We start from the raw sequence: 17,559 nt of genomic DNA, 5'->3' as shown, positions 1-17,559 counted from the left end.
TGATCTGGGGTAAGGGAGCCTCTCAGGACCCCACATTTTCCCAAAAATATGCATAAAAATTATATGGGAAGATTCAGGGGAATAGTGTATTAAATAGCATGCCTAACACGATTAGAACTCAATACATGTCAGAAACTTTATCAATAGATATTATTCTTTATAAGGAACCTATTATCATGGGCTAGCAGTTGAAATCTCAAATGCCTATAGGGACAGAGGTGAGACAGGCAACCTGGTAAAATAAGGTAACAGGGAATGGTGAGGACTGTAAAGAACTAGAGAAAGTTTGTGGATTTAAAACAATTCAAATTCAGACGATTTTAAACTCTCGTGCCTCCGAAACAAAGCAAAATGTGACCCCAATTTAGCTGGTGGACTGCTAGCTTTCAATCCTTGTCTATGAACCAGGCTCATCTGTGATGACTACTATGTTCCTGGGGTAGAGAGTGAGTTGGTGGCTAGACTCAAAGCTTTCTAAGAAGACAAAGATGCTGCAAATGCAAGTTCACTGTCTCCTTACCTTCTAGACTCCACTGGTGCCGCTCCTTTCCAAACTTGACGTTCTCCACAGCCTGGGCCACAGCTTCTTTGAGCTGCTGTTCAGAAACCTGGAAAATTTACAGCACCTCCTCAAGCAAATAGTGGGAACTTCTGCATCAGGTTTTGAGTCCTGTACCAGTTCCCTAACTGGGCCCCTGGATTTTGCTGTCTTTCATTCACACCCACTCTACAAACAGTTGACATTCCCAGAAACACCCTGGGCATCACTGGTTCCCTAGTATCTTATGGACAAAGTCCAAACTCTGTCAGTAAAGGGATTCTCAAGGTGGCCCCTCTGAACTCCCTAACCTTCTCCACTACTTGCTGCCAAACTGGGCAGAGTTACCATTTTAGAGTTTACCTCTGGGGAGTTCTTCCACACTTAACGCTGCCATGACATCATCATCACCTTTATTACCAACAACAATGATGTCATAACTGGAACCCTAGCCATCTTATTGTCACAGGTAATTAATCCCTTTGAGTAATAGTTAAAAATATGAGTTCTGGAACAAACACACTCATGTACATGTCCCAGTCCCCTCATTTTGTAACCACACACCCACACAAGGAACTGAAGCTTCTAACCCTCAATTTTTTTTCCTGCAAAACAGTGACAAGAACCTACTTCACAGTAAAATCAGAGGGTTTTTAAAAAGAACTTTTTGGACACCAAAAGCACAAGCAACAAAAGGAAAAAAACAGATAAATTGGACAATCTCAAAATGAAAATATTCTGCATATCAAAGAACTATGAGATAAATGGGACAGAAAATATAGATACAATTGGATGATGAAAAAGAAAAAGATAAAAAGAAGAAAAAGAGACAAATCAGATAACATCAAAATGAAAATATTCCCTGTATCAATCAACAAAGGGCAAAATCAGTAGAGTGAAATGGGACTCACAGAATGGGAGAAGACTTAGGCAAATCAGATTCCTACAACTCAACAGCAAGAACAATCAAACCATCCAAGTAAAAATGGGCATAGGATTTGAATAGATATTTTCCAAAAAAGACAGACAAATGGCCATCAAGCATGTGCAAAGATGTTCGATGTTAGTAATCTTTAAGGAAATGCAGATCAAAACCAAGAGATAACTTCCCTGGTGGTCCAGTGGTTAGGACTTCCCCTTCCAAAGCAGGGGGTAGAGGTCTGGGAGCTAAGATCCCACATGCCTCGAGGCCAAAAACCAAAACAAAAAATGGAAGCAGTATTGTAAAAAATTCAATAAAGGTTTAAAAAATGGTCCATATTAAAAAAAAAATCTTAAAAAAAAACCCCCCAAAACACAATGAGATATCACTTCACACCCATGAGGATGGGCAGGTGGTCCAGTGGTTAGGAATCAGCCTGCCAATTCAGGGGACAGAGGTTCACTCCCTGGTCTGGGATGGTCCCAACTGCCTCAGGGCAACTAAGCCCATGGGCCACAACTGCTGAAGCCCGCACACCTTAGAGCCCATCCTCTGCAATGAGAGAAGCCTGTGCACTACAACTAGAGAGTAGCTATTGAACAGCAACAAAGACCCAGTGCAGCCAAAACTAAAAATTAAGTCATTAAAATAAATAAGTAAACAGAAAAGCGCTGCTGCTGCTAAGTCGCTTCAGTCGTGTCCGACTCTGTGCGACCCCATAGACGGCAGCCCACCAGGCTCCCCCATCCCGAAAATGACAAGTGTTAATAAGGATATGGAGAAATCGAAATACTTGTGCTTTGCTGGTGTGAATGTAAAATGAGACAGCCAAGATGGAAAACAGTATGGCGGTTCCTCAAAAAATTAAAAATAGAATTACCGTATGATCCAGCAATTCTACTCCTGTATATTACCCACATAGAATGGAAAGCAGGGACTCGAACAGATATTTGCACACCCAGGTTCATAGCAACAGGATTCACAATAGCCAAAAGGTGGAAGCCACTCAAGTGTCCATCAACAAATGAAGGGGTATGCAAAATATGGCCTCTACATAAACAATGGAATCTTATTCAGCCTTCAAAAGGAAGGAAATGCTGACATCGTCCATAGCACAGGTGAGCCTAATGGACACCATGCTAAGTGAAAGAGCCCAGTCACATATGACACCACTTAGATGAGGTATGCAGAGTTGTCAAAATCAGAGAGCAAACAGTGGGAACTCTGGGACACAGTGGGAGACAGAAAATAAGTAGAAGAGTCATCTCCAGAGGGGAGAATGAGGGCTGTTTAAGGGGTAGAGAGTGTCACTTTGGCAAGATGAAGAGTCCTGGGAATGGCTGATGGTCATGGCTGCAAAACAATGTGAATGTCCATCACGCCACTGAACTCCATGCTTCAAAATGGCTAAGACTGGGGACTTCCCTGGTGGTCCAGGGGCTAAGACTCTGTGTTCCCACTGCAAGGTTCCATCCCTCATTGGGGAACTAGATTCCACTCACAACTAAGAGTCTGCCTGCCGAAACAAAGATAGAAGATCCTGCGTGCGGCAATTAAGACCCAGTGCAGCCATGGGGTTGCTAAGGGTTGGAGACGACTGAGCGACTTCACTTTCAATTTTCACTTTCATGCATTGGAGAAGGAAACGGCAACCCACTCCATTATTCTTGCCTGGAGAATCACAGGGACGGGGGAGCCTGGTGGGCTACCGTCTATGGGGTTGCACAGAGTCGGACACGACTGAAGCGACTTAGCAGCAGCAGCAGCCAAATAATACATAAATATTTCCTCCAGCATGCTTACTGTCAGTGCTCACTAACTAAGCAGGGCTGTGTTTGAACCCTGCCACACAGGCCTGTGGGGATCTTATCCACCATCCCCTTCTCTATCCTATTTCTGCTAGGAGTCAGTCATGTCATCCAACCATCTCATCCTCTGTCATCCCCTTCTCCTCCTGCCTTCAATCGTTTTCAGCATAGGGGTCTTTTCCAGTGAGTCAGTTCTTTCCATCAGATGGACAAAGTACTGGAGCTTCAGCTTCAACATCAGTCCTTCTAATGAATATTCAGGACTGATTTCCTTTAGGATTGACTGGTTTTATCTCTTTGCAGTCCAAGGGACTCTCAAGAGTCTTCTCCAGCACCACAGTTCAAAAGCATGAATTCTTCAGCACTCAGATTTCTTTATAGTCCAACTCTCACATCCATACATGACCACTGGAAAAACCATAGCCTTGACTAGATAGAACTTTGTCGGCAAAGTAATGTCTCTGCTTTTTAACATGCTATCTAGGTTGGTCATAGCTTTTCTTCCAAGGAGCAAAATTCTTTTAATTTCATGGCTGGAGTCACCATCTGCAGTGATTTTGGAGCCCAAGAAAATAAAGTTTCTCACTGTTTCCATTGTTTCTCCATCTATTTGCCATGAAGTGATGAGATTGGATGCCATGATCTTCGTGTTTTGAATGTTGAGTTTTAAGCCAACTTTTTCACTCTCCCCTTTCACTTTCATCAAGAATCTCTTTAGTTCTCTTCGCTTTCTGCCAAAAGTGTAGTGTGATCTGCATATCTGAGGTTATTGATATTTCTCCCAGCAATCTTGATTCTAGCTTGTGCTTCATCCAGCCTGGCATTTCAAATGATGTACTCTGCATAGAAGTTAAGTAAGCAGGGTGACAATACTGCTTGACATACTCCTTTCCCAATTTGGAACCAGTCCATTGCTCCATATCTGGTTCTAACTGTTGCTTCTTGACCTGCATACAGATTTCTCAGGAGGCAGGTAAAGTGGTCTGGTATTCCCACCTCTTTAAGAATTTTCCACAGTGTGTTGTTATCCACACAGTTAAAGACTTTGTCATAGTCAATAAAGCAGAAGTAGAAGTTCTTCTGGAATTATCTTGCTTTTTTGATGATCCAGTGGATGTTGGCAATTTGATCTCTGGATCCTCTGCCTTTTCTAAAGCCAGCCATTATCAGCCTTAAAGGTAACTGCCTGCTGGCCTGTCTAACTACACACCCCCCAGGGCCTCCATCTCACCAGTCCCCTACTGAGATCATTCTTGTTGAGTTCTGCCCCAAGGTCACAGGTGTTAGGCCTCCTCAGAAGTGGAGCCCAGAACCAAAGTCACCTCTGAAGCTGACTGAGCCCCTCTGGCTTTGCCAAAAGCCTCCTGATCATTACTAACAAGCTTCCTGACTCCCAATTAGGCAAAGATGCCAACTCCAGTAAATATCCTATAGCACCCCAACCAATCACCTAATACCAACCATCCAGCAGGAATTTTCTTTGTCTTGAGGCTATAAAAATTGGCTCTTAACCCATGGAAACTGTAGGCTCTCCCTGGTCTGCCAGGTCGGCCTGGAGGTTGGCCTGCTGTGCTCGAATTGCCCACATTATCTCTGCTCTTTGTTCTTAATAAACTCACTCCCTTCTGAAATGCTCTGTGTCTGGAAATTCTTTTCCAACTCAAGCTTGCACTGCCTCAACGATTCTCCTTCCTCCCAAGTCCACTCCCTTCTCCAGTTCTCTGTTCTGGCTGTGGTGTTGCCTTCACTATCTAAAAATACTCCAGTCCTCCTAGGCTCCCCTCTCTCTTATCCCAAACCTAAGCAGCCAATACATCTCTCTCTCTCTCTTTTTTTCTAACATCTTAGAATTGAAGATGATTTTTAAAATCCTTGTTGCTTGTCTATTTCATTTATTTGTTTATTTTTTGGCCATGCCATAAGGCATGTGGGATCTTAGTTCCCTGACCAGGGATTGAAACTGGACCCCCTGCATTGAAAGTGTGGAGTCTTAACCACTGGACTGCCAGGGAAGTCTCCAACCAACAGATTTTGTTGATTCTTCCCAAGTTGCCTCCTGGTGCCCCTTCTGCTCTATTCTCCTCCCACATCTGCTGTTTAATTCAGGCCTCATCATCTGTTTCCTTCCTACAAAAAACTCCAACTCCACCTACTCCATCCTGTCCTCTGCAGAGCAATCAAGGGGTAAAAAGAAAATTCTGAACATGTTACAGCTAGAGCTTCAGACTCCCCTAGCTCGTCACCACCCACAGAATGCAAACACTTAGCGTCCTGTGGAAAGCCCTTGGCATGTGACCCCAATGCCTCACCAAACTCCATTCTCAACTCTCTGCTCCCATCTCTGCACCCCAGTCCCGAGAACCTACCCTTCCCTCCTTCCACGGCAGGTGCCTTCATGACTCTGCAACTTAACTCTGTGTCCCTGCTGCCTGGAATGACTTTCCACAAAGTCTTTGCCTGGAGAAAACTAACTTCTGGTACGTCTTGCTTTTATGTAACCTTCCCTTCTGTATGCCTGTGTTCCATAGTACTGATCACGCTGTATTGCAATGATTTCTCTGCCAGTCTCGTGGGAATGTAGGGATCTGGGGGGCAGGACTGTGTGCTATGAGCTCACTCACTTCTCCCTGTGTGCCCAGTGTCCAGCTCCAGAGAGTCACATAGTGGGGACCCGCTGGATGCATGGATGCGTGAATCTCTTCTATCTGTTAACAGAAACTCTGGGTCTATGTTTTCCTGCCCTAGGGCCTGTAGCTCCTCCATGAGAACCTCCTGAGCTAATGCCAAGTGCCTCAGTGTCTAGGAGCTTGTCATAGGACTTCTGCTGCAGAAACCTGTTACTACAGACACTTGGTTCAAACTCAGTTAACAATGTCTACATGTTCAGTCACTTCTTGTTCCCATGGGAATCCTGCGAGAGTGGGCCTGGGAGGGAGAGGATGCCCAGGGGGAGTCACCTGTGGGTCTGGATGGCGGCTAACCATGATGGGGATGGGACCTGGGTTACAGTGACTCAGGATGGCGTAGACTTCGTTGAGCGTCATGCAGTGAACGGGGGAGTCGTTGATCTCCACCAGCTCATCGCCGCATCTGCAAGAGGCAGCAACAGGGAGCCATCAGGCAGCTCATTCACAGGGCGTGTGCACGGCTGAGTCCCCAAGGTCCCACTTCTGCCTAGGCTGCGTGATGAGACCCCAAATTCACCATGCTGACCAAAGCAGCTCATCACACACACCCTTCATGCATGACCACAAAATGGGAGACAGTGCATCCCAAAGTGGGGCAACATTCACCACAGTTTGTAACTTTTTTCTGCCTTTCTCTATCTAACTTAAGCTCAAATGAGATGGAGGGTGTAGTTTAACCAGTGTAATGGATTAACCAATTAACCACAGGTAAACTGATCACGTCCTCTCTTGGGCCTTCTGTGTTCTCATACACAGAATGGTTAAGGGAATGAATGAATGGGATGTGCTAAAAGAGAGAAGAAATCACTGGTTGAGGTACCTGCATGGTGTTCATTCTTATAAGGCAGGAAATGGGCGGGAGACGAGGTAGAAAAAATAAGGCTGCTTTGATAAACAGAGGATTTGTACAAGCCAATTCCCTTGCTTCACACATGGGGAAAATCAGACAGAGTGAAATTATCTCAATACGATCTCACTTAAGAACTAAAAACTTTTTCTGTTAAGTGCCACATAGTAAATATTTACCCCACTCCAGTACTCTTGCCTGGAAAATCCCATGGACGGAGGAGCCTGGTGGGCTGCAGTCCATGGGGTCGCTAAGAGTCGGACACGACTGAGTGACTTCACTTTCACTTTTCACTTTTCACTTTCATGCACTGGAGAAGGAAATGGCAACCCACTCCAGTGCTCTTGCCTGGAGAATCCCAGGGATGGGGGAACCTGGTGGGCTGCCGTCTACGGGGTCGCACAGAGTTGGACATGACTGAAGTGACTTAGCAGTAGTAGCAGTAAATATTTTAGGCTTTGCAGACCATACCATCTTTATGGCAACTCTGCAACTCTGATGTCATAGCATAAAAATAACATCCTTAGAGAATATGTAAATGAATGAGTACGGCTTTGTTCCAATAAAACGTTATTAAAAAAAAAAAAAACAGATGGTGAGCCCTCATTTGCCATCCTCTGCCCTAGCTGGTTATCAGCAGAGCTGGGACTGAAATTTAGGTCTCCTGACACTGATTTCATGGTTCCTGCTGCTGTGGTTGGCTGCTTCTTTCTTCTACATTGCTATTGCAGAGTTGGTTCCCCTTTCTCCTTCTCCTTGCTAAGAAAGCACACATATTCATTGCTGTAAAAGAAGACCATCGCCAGACAGCACCTGATGCCAAGGAAAGTGAAAGTTTCCAAAACAATCCTTATTCAGCTCAAGTCTAAGAGGGAAGACTATCTCAAAAGATTTGGACTAAAGCCATCACTCTGAGCCACTCTGTCCTAGGTGACAGCACAGCAGCTCAGCCAATCAGCTGTCACCCTCCTGCCTAGGATAGCAGCAAACCCATCAATAATTCAAGCTTGTACATACTATAGTGACAGGAAAACCTTTAAAATATGGCCAAACCCTGCTAATTTAGCAAAACCCAAACTCAGTAGAGAAGGTATACATGAAGATATATTATCTGGGATACATATAAATATATAGCATATGTTGCTGTAAACAGTAGCTAAGTCATGTCCAACTCTTTGTGACCCCATGGACTATAGTCCACCAGGATCCTCTGTCCATGGGATTCCCCAGGTAAGAATACTGGAGTAGATTGCCATTTCCTTGCCCCGAGGATCTTCCTGACCCAGGAACTGAACTTGACCCAGGAATCTCCTGCTTGGCAGGCAGATTCTTTACTGCTGAGCTACCAGCATATATCATATGCTCGATGACAGAAGATAAACCATATATGAATGTGGAACTGAGTATTCTAACAAGTTAAACTGGAATAAAATATTATTACTAGACTCAGATAAGTTGTTAAAAATAAAATTTAGATTTTTACTTCTCTTAGAAGTTATCTGTAAAAAGACATACATGAAATGCTGTATGAAAAATCTTTTGTTTGTGCTACCAAGAAATGGAGTTAATACTATTGATTTGCTTAGTAAGCTTTTTTTTTCCATATAGACTACACAGGCAAACCTCCTTGAACCTCCTGTTTATGTCACTATACAATTAACATCAGTTACATCTGAATTAAAGTGTGTTCACTTCATGTTTTCTGTTTCTGGCCATTATTCTCCGAGACACTATCTCTTACATGATGACATGCGTACAAATTCCCCAGGATCTCCTTAAAATGGTGGTTCCGATTCAGTGAGTCGGGGAGGGCCCTGGAATTCTGCATGTCCAAGGGATTCCCAAGGGATGTCAATGCCGCTGGTCCAGGAACCACACTTTGAGGAGCAATTCTAAAGATCTCATCTTCTGATCAATCTCCTGACACACTAAGGAATTCCTGCCTTAAGATCTTTTCCAAAACATAATCGGGACTTACCGCAGTCGACCGTCCAGATGTGCCACGGATCCTGGAGACAGCGTGTGAACAAAGATGCCAGAAATGCACTGGAAATAGGGGACACTGCACAGTCCGATGCCCAGCCCGACACCAGCCTCTGGAAGGCAGAACAGGGTGGAGGCTGGGGCTTGTGACTGCACTAGACCAGGTGTGTGCTGGTCTGTCAGGGGACCAAACTTGTCCTGGGTTAGCTGGCGTCTCCTATTGATCAATGCAGTCACTCCATGCATAGTCGCAGAGCATCACTGTGAGCAGGCACTGCTCGAGGGTCAGAAACTAGTGACCAAGGCAGATGAAGATGCTGAGATCGAGCAGGGAAAGAGAAAGAAGGAAGACAGGGAGGGAGAAAGAAAAAAGGGAAAAGGAAAGGAGGAAGGGACGGAAGGAGGGAGGGAAGGAGGGAAGAAAGAGAGAAGATGGGAGAGAGGGAAGAAGGAAGGAGAGCAGGCCAGGTTGCAGAACCAACAAGGAGGCCAGCCAGTATGGCTGGAACATAGCTTGTCATGGAGAGAGTGCTCAGAAGTCCCTCAAGGATTTCCAACTGCAATTAGCAGAGCATCAGCCAAAGAGATCAAACCAGTCAATTCTAAAGGAAATCAATCCTGAATATTCAGTGAAGGACTGATGCTGAAGCTCCAAATACTCTGGCCACCTGATGCAAAGAGCCAACTCACTGGAAAAGACTCTGATGCTGGGAAACACTGAGGACAGGAGGAGAAGAGAGTGACAGAGGATGAGATGGTTGGATGGCATCACCGACTCAATGGACATGAATTTGAGCAAACTCTGGGAGGTAGTGAAGGACAGGAAAACCTGGTGTGCCGCAGTTCACGGGGTCACAAAGAGTCACACATGACTGAGCAACTGAACAACAACAACAAAACTACAAAGGCCTGCAGGTTCTTTCCCTCTGTCCCCATGAAGTGCTGCAAAACCACTTCTCACCCTGCCCACCTTGCTGCAGCAACACTGGCCTTCCCTCTCTCCCAACAATCTGGGCCTGCCGCCTCCTCTTCACCCTCCAGGTCTCAGCCTGGCTGCACTCTGGCGGGGAGGGCCTGATGAGCCCGTCCCTGTCAGCATCCACCCCGAGTGGTGAAGGGACTGGATGTTGATCTTCAAATGTCTGTGTGTGAGAGCATCTCAATTCTCTGCCGCAAGTAAGAAAAAGATCCCAGAGAGGGCAAGTGACCTATCCAAGGTCCCAGCAGATTTGCCGTAGAGATGTAACTCCTGGTCATGTGTGTGCGTGTGTGTGTGTGTGTGTGTGTGTATGCATGAGAGAGAGAGACCTGTGTTTGCTTCATTCTGTTTTATTTTAACCACTGCACCAGAGCACACTGACTGAATTGACTGAATTTGGATGCTGTGTCCTGGGTTTCTGTTAACAAACAGAGCCCTAGACCCTGGGGCTAAACAATAATCATAAAACATTGTAAAATCATAAACAGAGACACAGACATAGAGAACAATCATATGGGTACCAAGGGGGAAAGAGAGGTGGGATGAACTGGGAGACTGGGACTGCCATATATACACTACTATGTATAAAATAGCTAACTAATGAGAACCTAACGTGCAGCACAGAAACTCTACTCACTGCTCTCTGGTGATTTAAATGGGAAGGAAATCCAAAAAAGAGGGCATATATGTAAATGTATAGCTTCCCTTGTGGCTCAGAGGTTAAAGCGCCTGCCTGCAATGCGGGAGACCTGGGTTCGATCCCTGGGTTGGGAAGATACCCTGGAGAAGGAAATGGCAACCCACTCCAGTACTCTTGCCTGGAAAATCCTATGGACAGAGAAGCCTTGTAGGCTACAGTCCATGCGGTCGCAAAGAGTCAGACACGACTGAGCGACTTCACTTCACTATAGCTGAATCACTTTCCTGTGCAGCAGAAACTAACACAGTATTGTAAAGCAACCATATGAGTGCTCAGTCGCTTGGTCGTGTCTGACTCTTTGCAACCCCATGGACTGTAGATGGGATTTCCCAGGCAAGAATATTGAAGTGGGTTGATATTGCTTTTTCCAGGGGATCTTCCTGACCCAGGGACCAAATCCATGTCTACTGCATTGGCAAGTGGATTCTTTACCATCTGAGCCACCTGGGAAGCCATAAGGCAACTATACTTTAACAACAAAAATCTGCTTAAGGACAACAGCCTGGCCTGATTCCCCCTAGGAAAGTCTGGGAGACAGCTCAGAAGTGGGGGGTCCAGTCAGAGGGTGGAGGAGGACAGTGAGGCCCCTGGGAGACAATGCCTGCCTACCTTTCTCCAGGGACACCTCCACCAGGATCCTGTCATTGGGCTTGGTGCTGCTGGTGGGCGCCTCAGGGCTGTCCAGGATGAAGGAGCCGCAGTCCTTTGTGACGCACGTGCTAGAGCTCAGGGAACGGCACAGTGGCGGGGACAGGTGGCTGCCCAGGGAGTGGGGGGCCGTCAGGCGGGTCCTGACCGTGAGGGTGAGCAGACCCTTTTTGGCTTGCTGAAATAGAGAGGGTCACAGCTTCCAGCAGCAGCTCAGGGCAAGGCCGACCTTTTATTTATTACTATTTTTTTGTGAATAACAGTAGCGGAAGAACATGTTTTTGAAGAACATGTAGCAGGGTGTGCGTGTGTGTGATATGGAAACCTGTATATACAGATGCTGTCGATTAGTTGTTCAGACACGTCTGACTCTTTGGGGTCCCATGGACTGTAGCCCGTCAGGCTCCTCTATCCATGGGATTCTCCAGGCAAGAATACTGGAGTGGCTTGCCATTCCCTTCTCTAGGGTATCTTCCTGACTCAGGGATCAAACCTGTTTTTCCTGCATTGACAGGTGGATTCTTTTTTTTTTTTTTTTTTAACCATTGAACCACCAGGGAAGCCCATGTATACATTTACATGATATATATTTATATGTCTGAATATGAATACGACATCTTATTTACCACATATATTCCCAGGTGAAAGTGAAAGTTGCTTAGTATTGTCTGACTCTCTGCGACCCCATGGACTATACAGGCCATGGAATTCTTCAGGCCGGAATACTGGAGTGGGTAGCCGTTCCCTTCTCCAGTGGATCTTCCTGACTCAGGAATCAAACTGGGGTCTCCTGCATTGCAGGTGGATTCTTTACCAGATGAGCTATATGGAAGCCCATCCCCAGGTGGCTCAGTAGTAAAGAATCCTCCTGCCAATGCAGAAGGTGCAAGAGACATAGGTTCAATCCCTCGGTTGGAACAATCCCCTGAAGAAGGAATTGGCAACCTGCTCCAATATTCTTGCCTGGGAAATGCCATGGACAGGGGAGCCTGGCAGGCTGCAGTCCATGGGGTCGCAAAGAGCTAGACACAACTGAACATGTGTATGAGCACATACCACATATATACATCAGTTCAGTTCAGTTCAGTTCAGTCGCTCAGTTGTGTCTGACTCTTTGCGACCCCATGAATTGCAGCAGTCCAGGCCTCCCTGTCCATCACCAACTCCTGGAGTTTACTCAAACTCACGTCCATTGAGTCGGTGATGCCATCCAGCCATCTCATCCTCTGTCGTCCCCTTTTCCTCCTGCCCCCAATCCCTCCCAGCATCAGAGTCTTTTCCAATGAGTCAACTCTTATATATGCCAAAAAGACAGTCTTGAACTAACTAGTTGGAGACTCAAAAAATACCTTTCAGTGACTGTCTTCAAAACTTAAAGCAGATTGTAACAGAAATACGCGGAACGTTTTGAAACAGTGCTATAAACCTTAGATGGTTGATGTGGCCTCAGGCAACAGTCCTGACCACACTGTGATTTCCTGAGTGAGGCCTCTTTTGGGCACTGTGCCAAGATTGGTGTCAGCGGGGTGCCCCACGCAAAGGAGCCCACCATTAGAATGTGTAGGTTTGAAGGAAGAGCCCACCATTAGAATGTGTAGGTTTGAAGGAAGTAGGGTGACGTTGGGAGCTTGGCTCCTTTGTCTGGAGGCCTGAGCATTTGGCCATAGAGGGATAACGAACGGTCACCTTGAACTTCTGTAAAGCATCCTGATGTGTCAGTCCAGCCATCGACTCCCCATTGAGTTCCAGAATTTCATCACCTGTTGGGAGAGGGAGGAGGGAGGAATCGTAGCTGAAAAGAGTGTGGCCCCAAGAGGGGCGTTACCCCCACCTTAAACTCTAGTGCGCTCCCTTAACCCCCTGTCCAGCTCTCTGTGTGATGCACAAACCACCACAGAGAACATTACTCACCCAGGTCTCTCCCACTGAGAGGCAGGCAGGGCAGCAGGGCTGGGCCTTCTCTGGCCCCTCTTACGGTCGGGGTGGGATCCAGGGTCCTTACCCAAGGCCTGGCCCGGTCGGCTCCCTGTCCACCTCCTGGCTTCACCTCTTCCGCTCCCGCCTCAGCCCCTGATGCTGCCCTCTCCCCGGACCATTTGCTGAAACATCGTACACCGGCCTTTCCACTGTCATCTGTGAAGCTCCGTGCTCGTTTCCATGGATCTTCTCAACTACAACGTGTGTCTCCTACCTTTTTCAGCTACCATCTCTTTATTTTTTGTTGCACTGGGTCTTTGTTGTGGTCCACAAGCTTTCTTTAGTTGCCGTGAGTGGGCTTAGTGGCCCTGTGGCATGTGGGATCTTAGTTCCCTGATCAGGGATTGAACATTAGAAGGTGGATTCTTAACCACTGGACCACCAGGGAAGTCTCAGCTACTGCCTCAACCTCTCAGTCTCTTCTGATTTTGTGCTCTTGAGGCATGTGGCACCTCCCACTCTCAGAGCTCTCATCACCCCAGTGGTGACTGATAGCCCGAGAGAGTCCCTCCCTGAAGATGGGGCTTTGTAACAGCAGATGCTGTACCCCCAGGGCCAGTTCTGGGTGAGGCCTCCCTAGTACTCAGTAAATGTGGGTTGGATGTGATGTTTCCAGAATGCCATGAAGATCTTGTCTTACAGAAGAGGAAAGTGAGCTCAGGGAAAGCTGAAGTTCAAATGGTAGTAAGAATTAGGAGGTAGTAAGAATTAGGACTAGGGGCTTTTTACTCCAAGTCCTGTCTCCACAACACTAACACACCTAAGAGAAAAATGTTTTCTGTATCCAGAAATCCATTTTTATGTGCACAGAAAATCACTTTCTCCCATTCACTCAATCTATTCAATACACCAACAGAGAGCACTGTCTCTGTTTTTTTGTTTTGTTTTGTTTGACCACACTGCGAGGCATTTGGGATTTTAGTTCCCCAACCAGGGATTGAACCTGTGCCCTCTGCAGTGGAAGCAGAGTCCACTGGACCGCCAGGGAAGTCCTCTGCCTCTGTATTTTTTACATGACTTTCTGGTCTAATTGCTTTTGCTGAATCTGCAGTCACTTAATTATGGTTCCATTATAGACAATCCATCTTTTTTTCTCTGGTTGTTTTAAATATACTTTTTCATTTGTCTTCAATAGCCTGAATTTTAACTAGGATGTATTGGGGTGCTTCCTCATATTGAAGTTCTGGGCTTTGAAATAATTCTAGAATATTCTTAACCATGCTCTCATCACCTATCACTCCCCTGCTTTCATGATGTTCTTTCTTTCTAGAATTCCCATTAGATATTCTGGACCTTCTCAACCTATTCTCCATGTTTCTCTAGTGCTCATCTTTTTTTCCTCCATTGCTCTGTGTGGCCTCCCTGGATAATTTCCAGCTCACATATTCTCCTGACAGTTGCATTTATCTGTTGTCTAACCCACCCACTGAGGTTTGTTTGTTTTTAAATTTCAATGACTTTCAGTTCAGTTCAGTTCAGTCACTCAGTCGTGTCCATCTCTTTGCCACTCCATGAATCACAGCACACCAGGCCTCCCTGTCCATCACCAACTCCCGGAGTTCACTCAAATTCATGTCCATCGAGTCAGTGATACCATCCAGCCATCTCATCCTCTGTCGTCCCCTTTTCCTCCTGCCCTCAATCCTTCCCAGCATCAGAGTCTTAATGAGTCAACTCTTCGCATGAGGTGGCCAAAGTACTGGAGTTTCAGCTTTAGCATCATTCCTTCCAAAGAAATCCCAGGGCTGATCTCCTTCAGAGTGGACTGGTTGGATCTCCTTGCAGTCCAAGGGACTCTCAAAAGTCTTTTCCAACACCACAGTTCAAAAGCATGAATTCTTTAGTGCTCAGCTTTCTTCACAGTCCAACTCTCTCGTCCATGCATGGCCACTGGAAAAACTATAGCCTTGACTAAATGGACCTTTGTTGGCAAAGTAATGTCTCTGCTTTTCAATATGCTATCTAGGTTGGTCATAACTTTCCTTCCAAGGAGTAAGCGTCTTTTAATTTCATGGCTGCAGTCACCGACTGCAGTGATTTTGGAGCCCAAAAAGATAAAGTCTGACACTGTTTCCACTGTTTCCCCATCTATTTCCCATGAAGTGATGGGACCAGATGTCATGATCTTCATTTTCTGAATGTTGAGTTTGAAGCCAACTTTTTCACTCTCCACTTTCACTTTCATCAAGAGGCTTTTTAGTTCCTCTTCACTTTCTGCCATAAGGGTGGTGTCCTCTGCATATCTGAGGTTGATATTTCTCCTGGCAATGACTTTACTTTTTTTAATTTCTAAGTTATTTTTTCACACTTACCTTTTCATTGTGTTCTATTCTTTCCTTATTGTTTTTCAGTTACTTCTTTTATTTTTTCAGCATATTATACACTGAGAAATAATTACCACAATATTGTTGTTGTTCAGTCACTAAGTCATGTCTGATTCTTTTTGACCCAATGGACTGCAACACTCCAGGCTTTCCTGTCCTTCACCACCTCCAGGAGTTTTCTCAAACTCATAATCTAGTTAATATTAGTCACCACACCTGGTTACAAGTTGATTTTGTTGTTGTTGTTGTTGTTGTTGTGATGAGAAAACTTTCAAGATCTACTATCTAAAGAGGGGTGTGGTTGTCAAAGCAGTGGAGGGCTGGAAGAGGGAAGGAGTGGAGTTTGGGATTGGCAGATGCAAACTAGTATATACAGGATGGATAGACAGGAAGGTCCTACTGCACAGCACAGGGAATTACACTCAATATCCTGTGATAAACCGTAATGGAGAAGAGTATGAAAAAGAATATGTGTATCGCTGAGTCGCTTTGCTATACAATAGAAATTAGCACAACACCGTAAATCGTCTATACTTCAATACAATTTTTTTAAAAAGCTCTACTCTCTTAGCAACTTTCAAACGCACAATATAATATTATTAACTAAAGTCACCATGATTTATTCATTTTATAACTGGAAGTTTATGGCTTTTGACCACCTTCATCAACTTTGCCCGCCTCATGAGCAACCACCCATTTATTCTCTGAGTCTGTGAGTTCAGGTTTTTTGTTTTGTTTTCAGTCCACATGTAAGTAAGATCATGTACTGTCTTTCTCTGTCTGATTTATCTCACACAGCATAATGTCTTCAAGGTCCATCCATGTTGTCCTAAGCGGCAGGATTTAATTCTTTTTATGGCTGAAAAGTTATAGTCTTTATTTTCAACTCATTTTCAAGAGGAGCTTGTTTTCTAGTGGAACTCCCATAGCCCTCAGACTGCTAACTTTTATTTTTTCCCTTTTTTTTCCAGTAGGCACACAGGGGTCTCAGGGCTGGTTTAGGACTAGTTGTAACATTAGCTCTGTGGCGTGGAAGTGCTGAGACCCAGGTTCTGATGGGAAAGCTGCAGACTCACCCAGACACAGACTGACTCTTTGTTTTCTTGAGGGAGATGTCTTTCTTCCACCCAAGAGCCAAGGGCAAAGTTATGTTTCCTCCTTGCTTCCCTTGGCTTGCTGGCTCATGAGCATGAAGGCTTTCTGCAGGTTCTCAGAGGTTCCCAGGGCCCATGGCCACCTCCCCTGTCCCTGTGTGGGCATCAAACCCCAGTCCTTGGGCCTTATGCCCCATAAGCAGCTTCCTGTGCTACTGACAGGGACAGAGAGAAGAGACAAAGTAGGTGATTAAATAGTTAATTCCACTTGGGGACTGTGAGTAGAAAAAATATGGGAGACCCTGCCAGCTAATGATTACTCAGGAAAGCAGGTTTGCTTAACCAAGCAGTCTTGTTTAGCAACAAAACCATGCGACAGAAGCAGGAGACATGCCCCCAAACAGTGAAACAACAGTGGCGTGAGCCCACATCCTGCCCAGTGAGCTCAGTAAGGTAATGATCCCTAGGACACGCTCTCTGCACACATGAAAAACAGTAATTTGTGGACCTAACTTGACCTGCAGGGAGAAGAAAACTTGCCTGCCCAACCTGGAAGAGGAACTGATGATGGACGCATGACGTCTACTCAAAAAAGAGAAAGAAGATTTTCTCCTCCTCCCCACATTTCCTTATTATTATAAAACTGTAGCCCAGTAAGTCTCAGGGGGTGGCATTTCTCACCTGCCCATCTATAGAACTCACAAGTGTCCTATTCTAATAAACCACTTCTTATCTACTACTTTGTCTCTCACTGAATTCTTTCTGTGCTGAGACATAAAGAACAATGGTACCAGAGCTCTTTGGAGCCCTGGAAATGACACCCGTCAGTTTCACTATCACATCATCAATTCCTGGGAAGGTCATGCTTAAGATCAAGTGGTTTCTTTGTGTCTGAGAAGCTGGGTGTTTCCATTTCTTTCTCTAAAGTTTGAATGTGCTATTTTGTCCAACGTGTCTGTGACAATAAAAGGGATGGGGAGAATATTCAAATCAGCTTAATATGTTCAGTTGCTAAAACTAGAGGAGAAAAACAAAAGGCTCAGTCCTCTTCC

At 45.4% G+C, this 17,559-nt stretch overlaps 1 protein-coding gene across 6 annotated transcripts in view; it reads right to left on the bottom strand.

Moving 5' to 3' along the window:
- Positions 1–17,559, bottom strand: part of IL16 (interleukin 16) — a 126,681-nt gene that overhangs the window by 23,353 nt on the left and 85,769 nt on the right. For all 6 annotated transcript variants that reach the window (XR_011562590.1, XM_070775254.1, XM_070775253.1 and 3 more), the window contains 5 exons: positions 12,799–12,872; positions 11,074–11,290; positions 8,781–8,898; positions 6,226–6,358; positions 521–608 (listed from right to left, as the gene is read on the bottom strand). Coding sequence is in view for 5 of the 6 variants with exons in the window: in XM_070775254.1 (XP_070631355.1) it covers positions 521–608; positions 6,226–6,358; positions 8,781–8,898; positions 11,074–11,290; positions 12,799–12,872 (630 nt within the window). In the remaining variant the exon portion in view is untranslated. The remainder of the gene's footprint in view (positions 1–520; positions 609–6,225; positions 6,359–8,780; positions 8,899–11,073; positions 11,291–12,798; positions 12,873–17,559) is intronic.

Source organism: Bos indicus, chromosome 21, assembly GCF_029378745.1.
Source record: "Bos indicus isolate NIAB-ARS_2022 breed Sahiwal x Tharparkar chromosome 21, NIAB-ARS_B.indTharparkar_mat_pri_1.0, whole genome shotgun sequence".
NCBI classification, from domain to species: Eukaryota; Metazoa; Chordata; class Mammalia; order Artiodactyla; family Bovidae; genus Bos; species Bos indicus.
The sequence above is the reverse complement of the archived record's forward strand: the minus strand, read 5'-3'. Positions and strand labels throughout refer to the sequence as shown.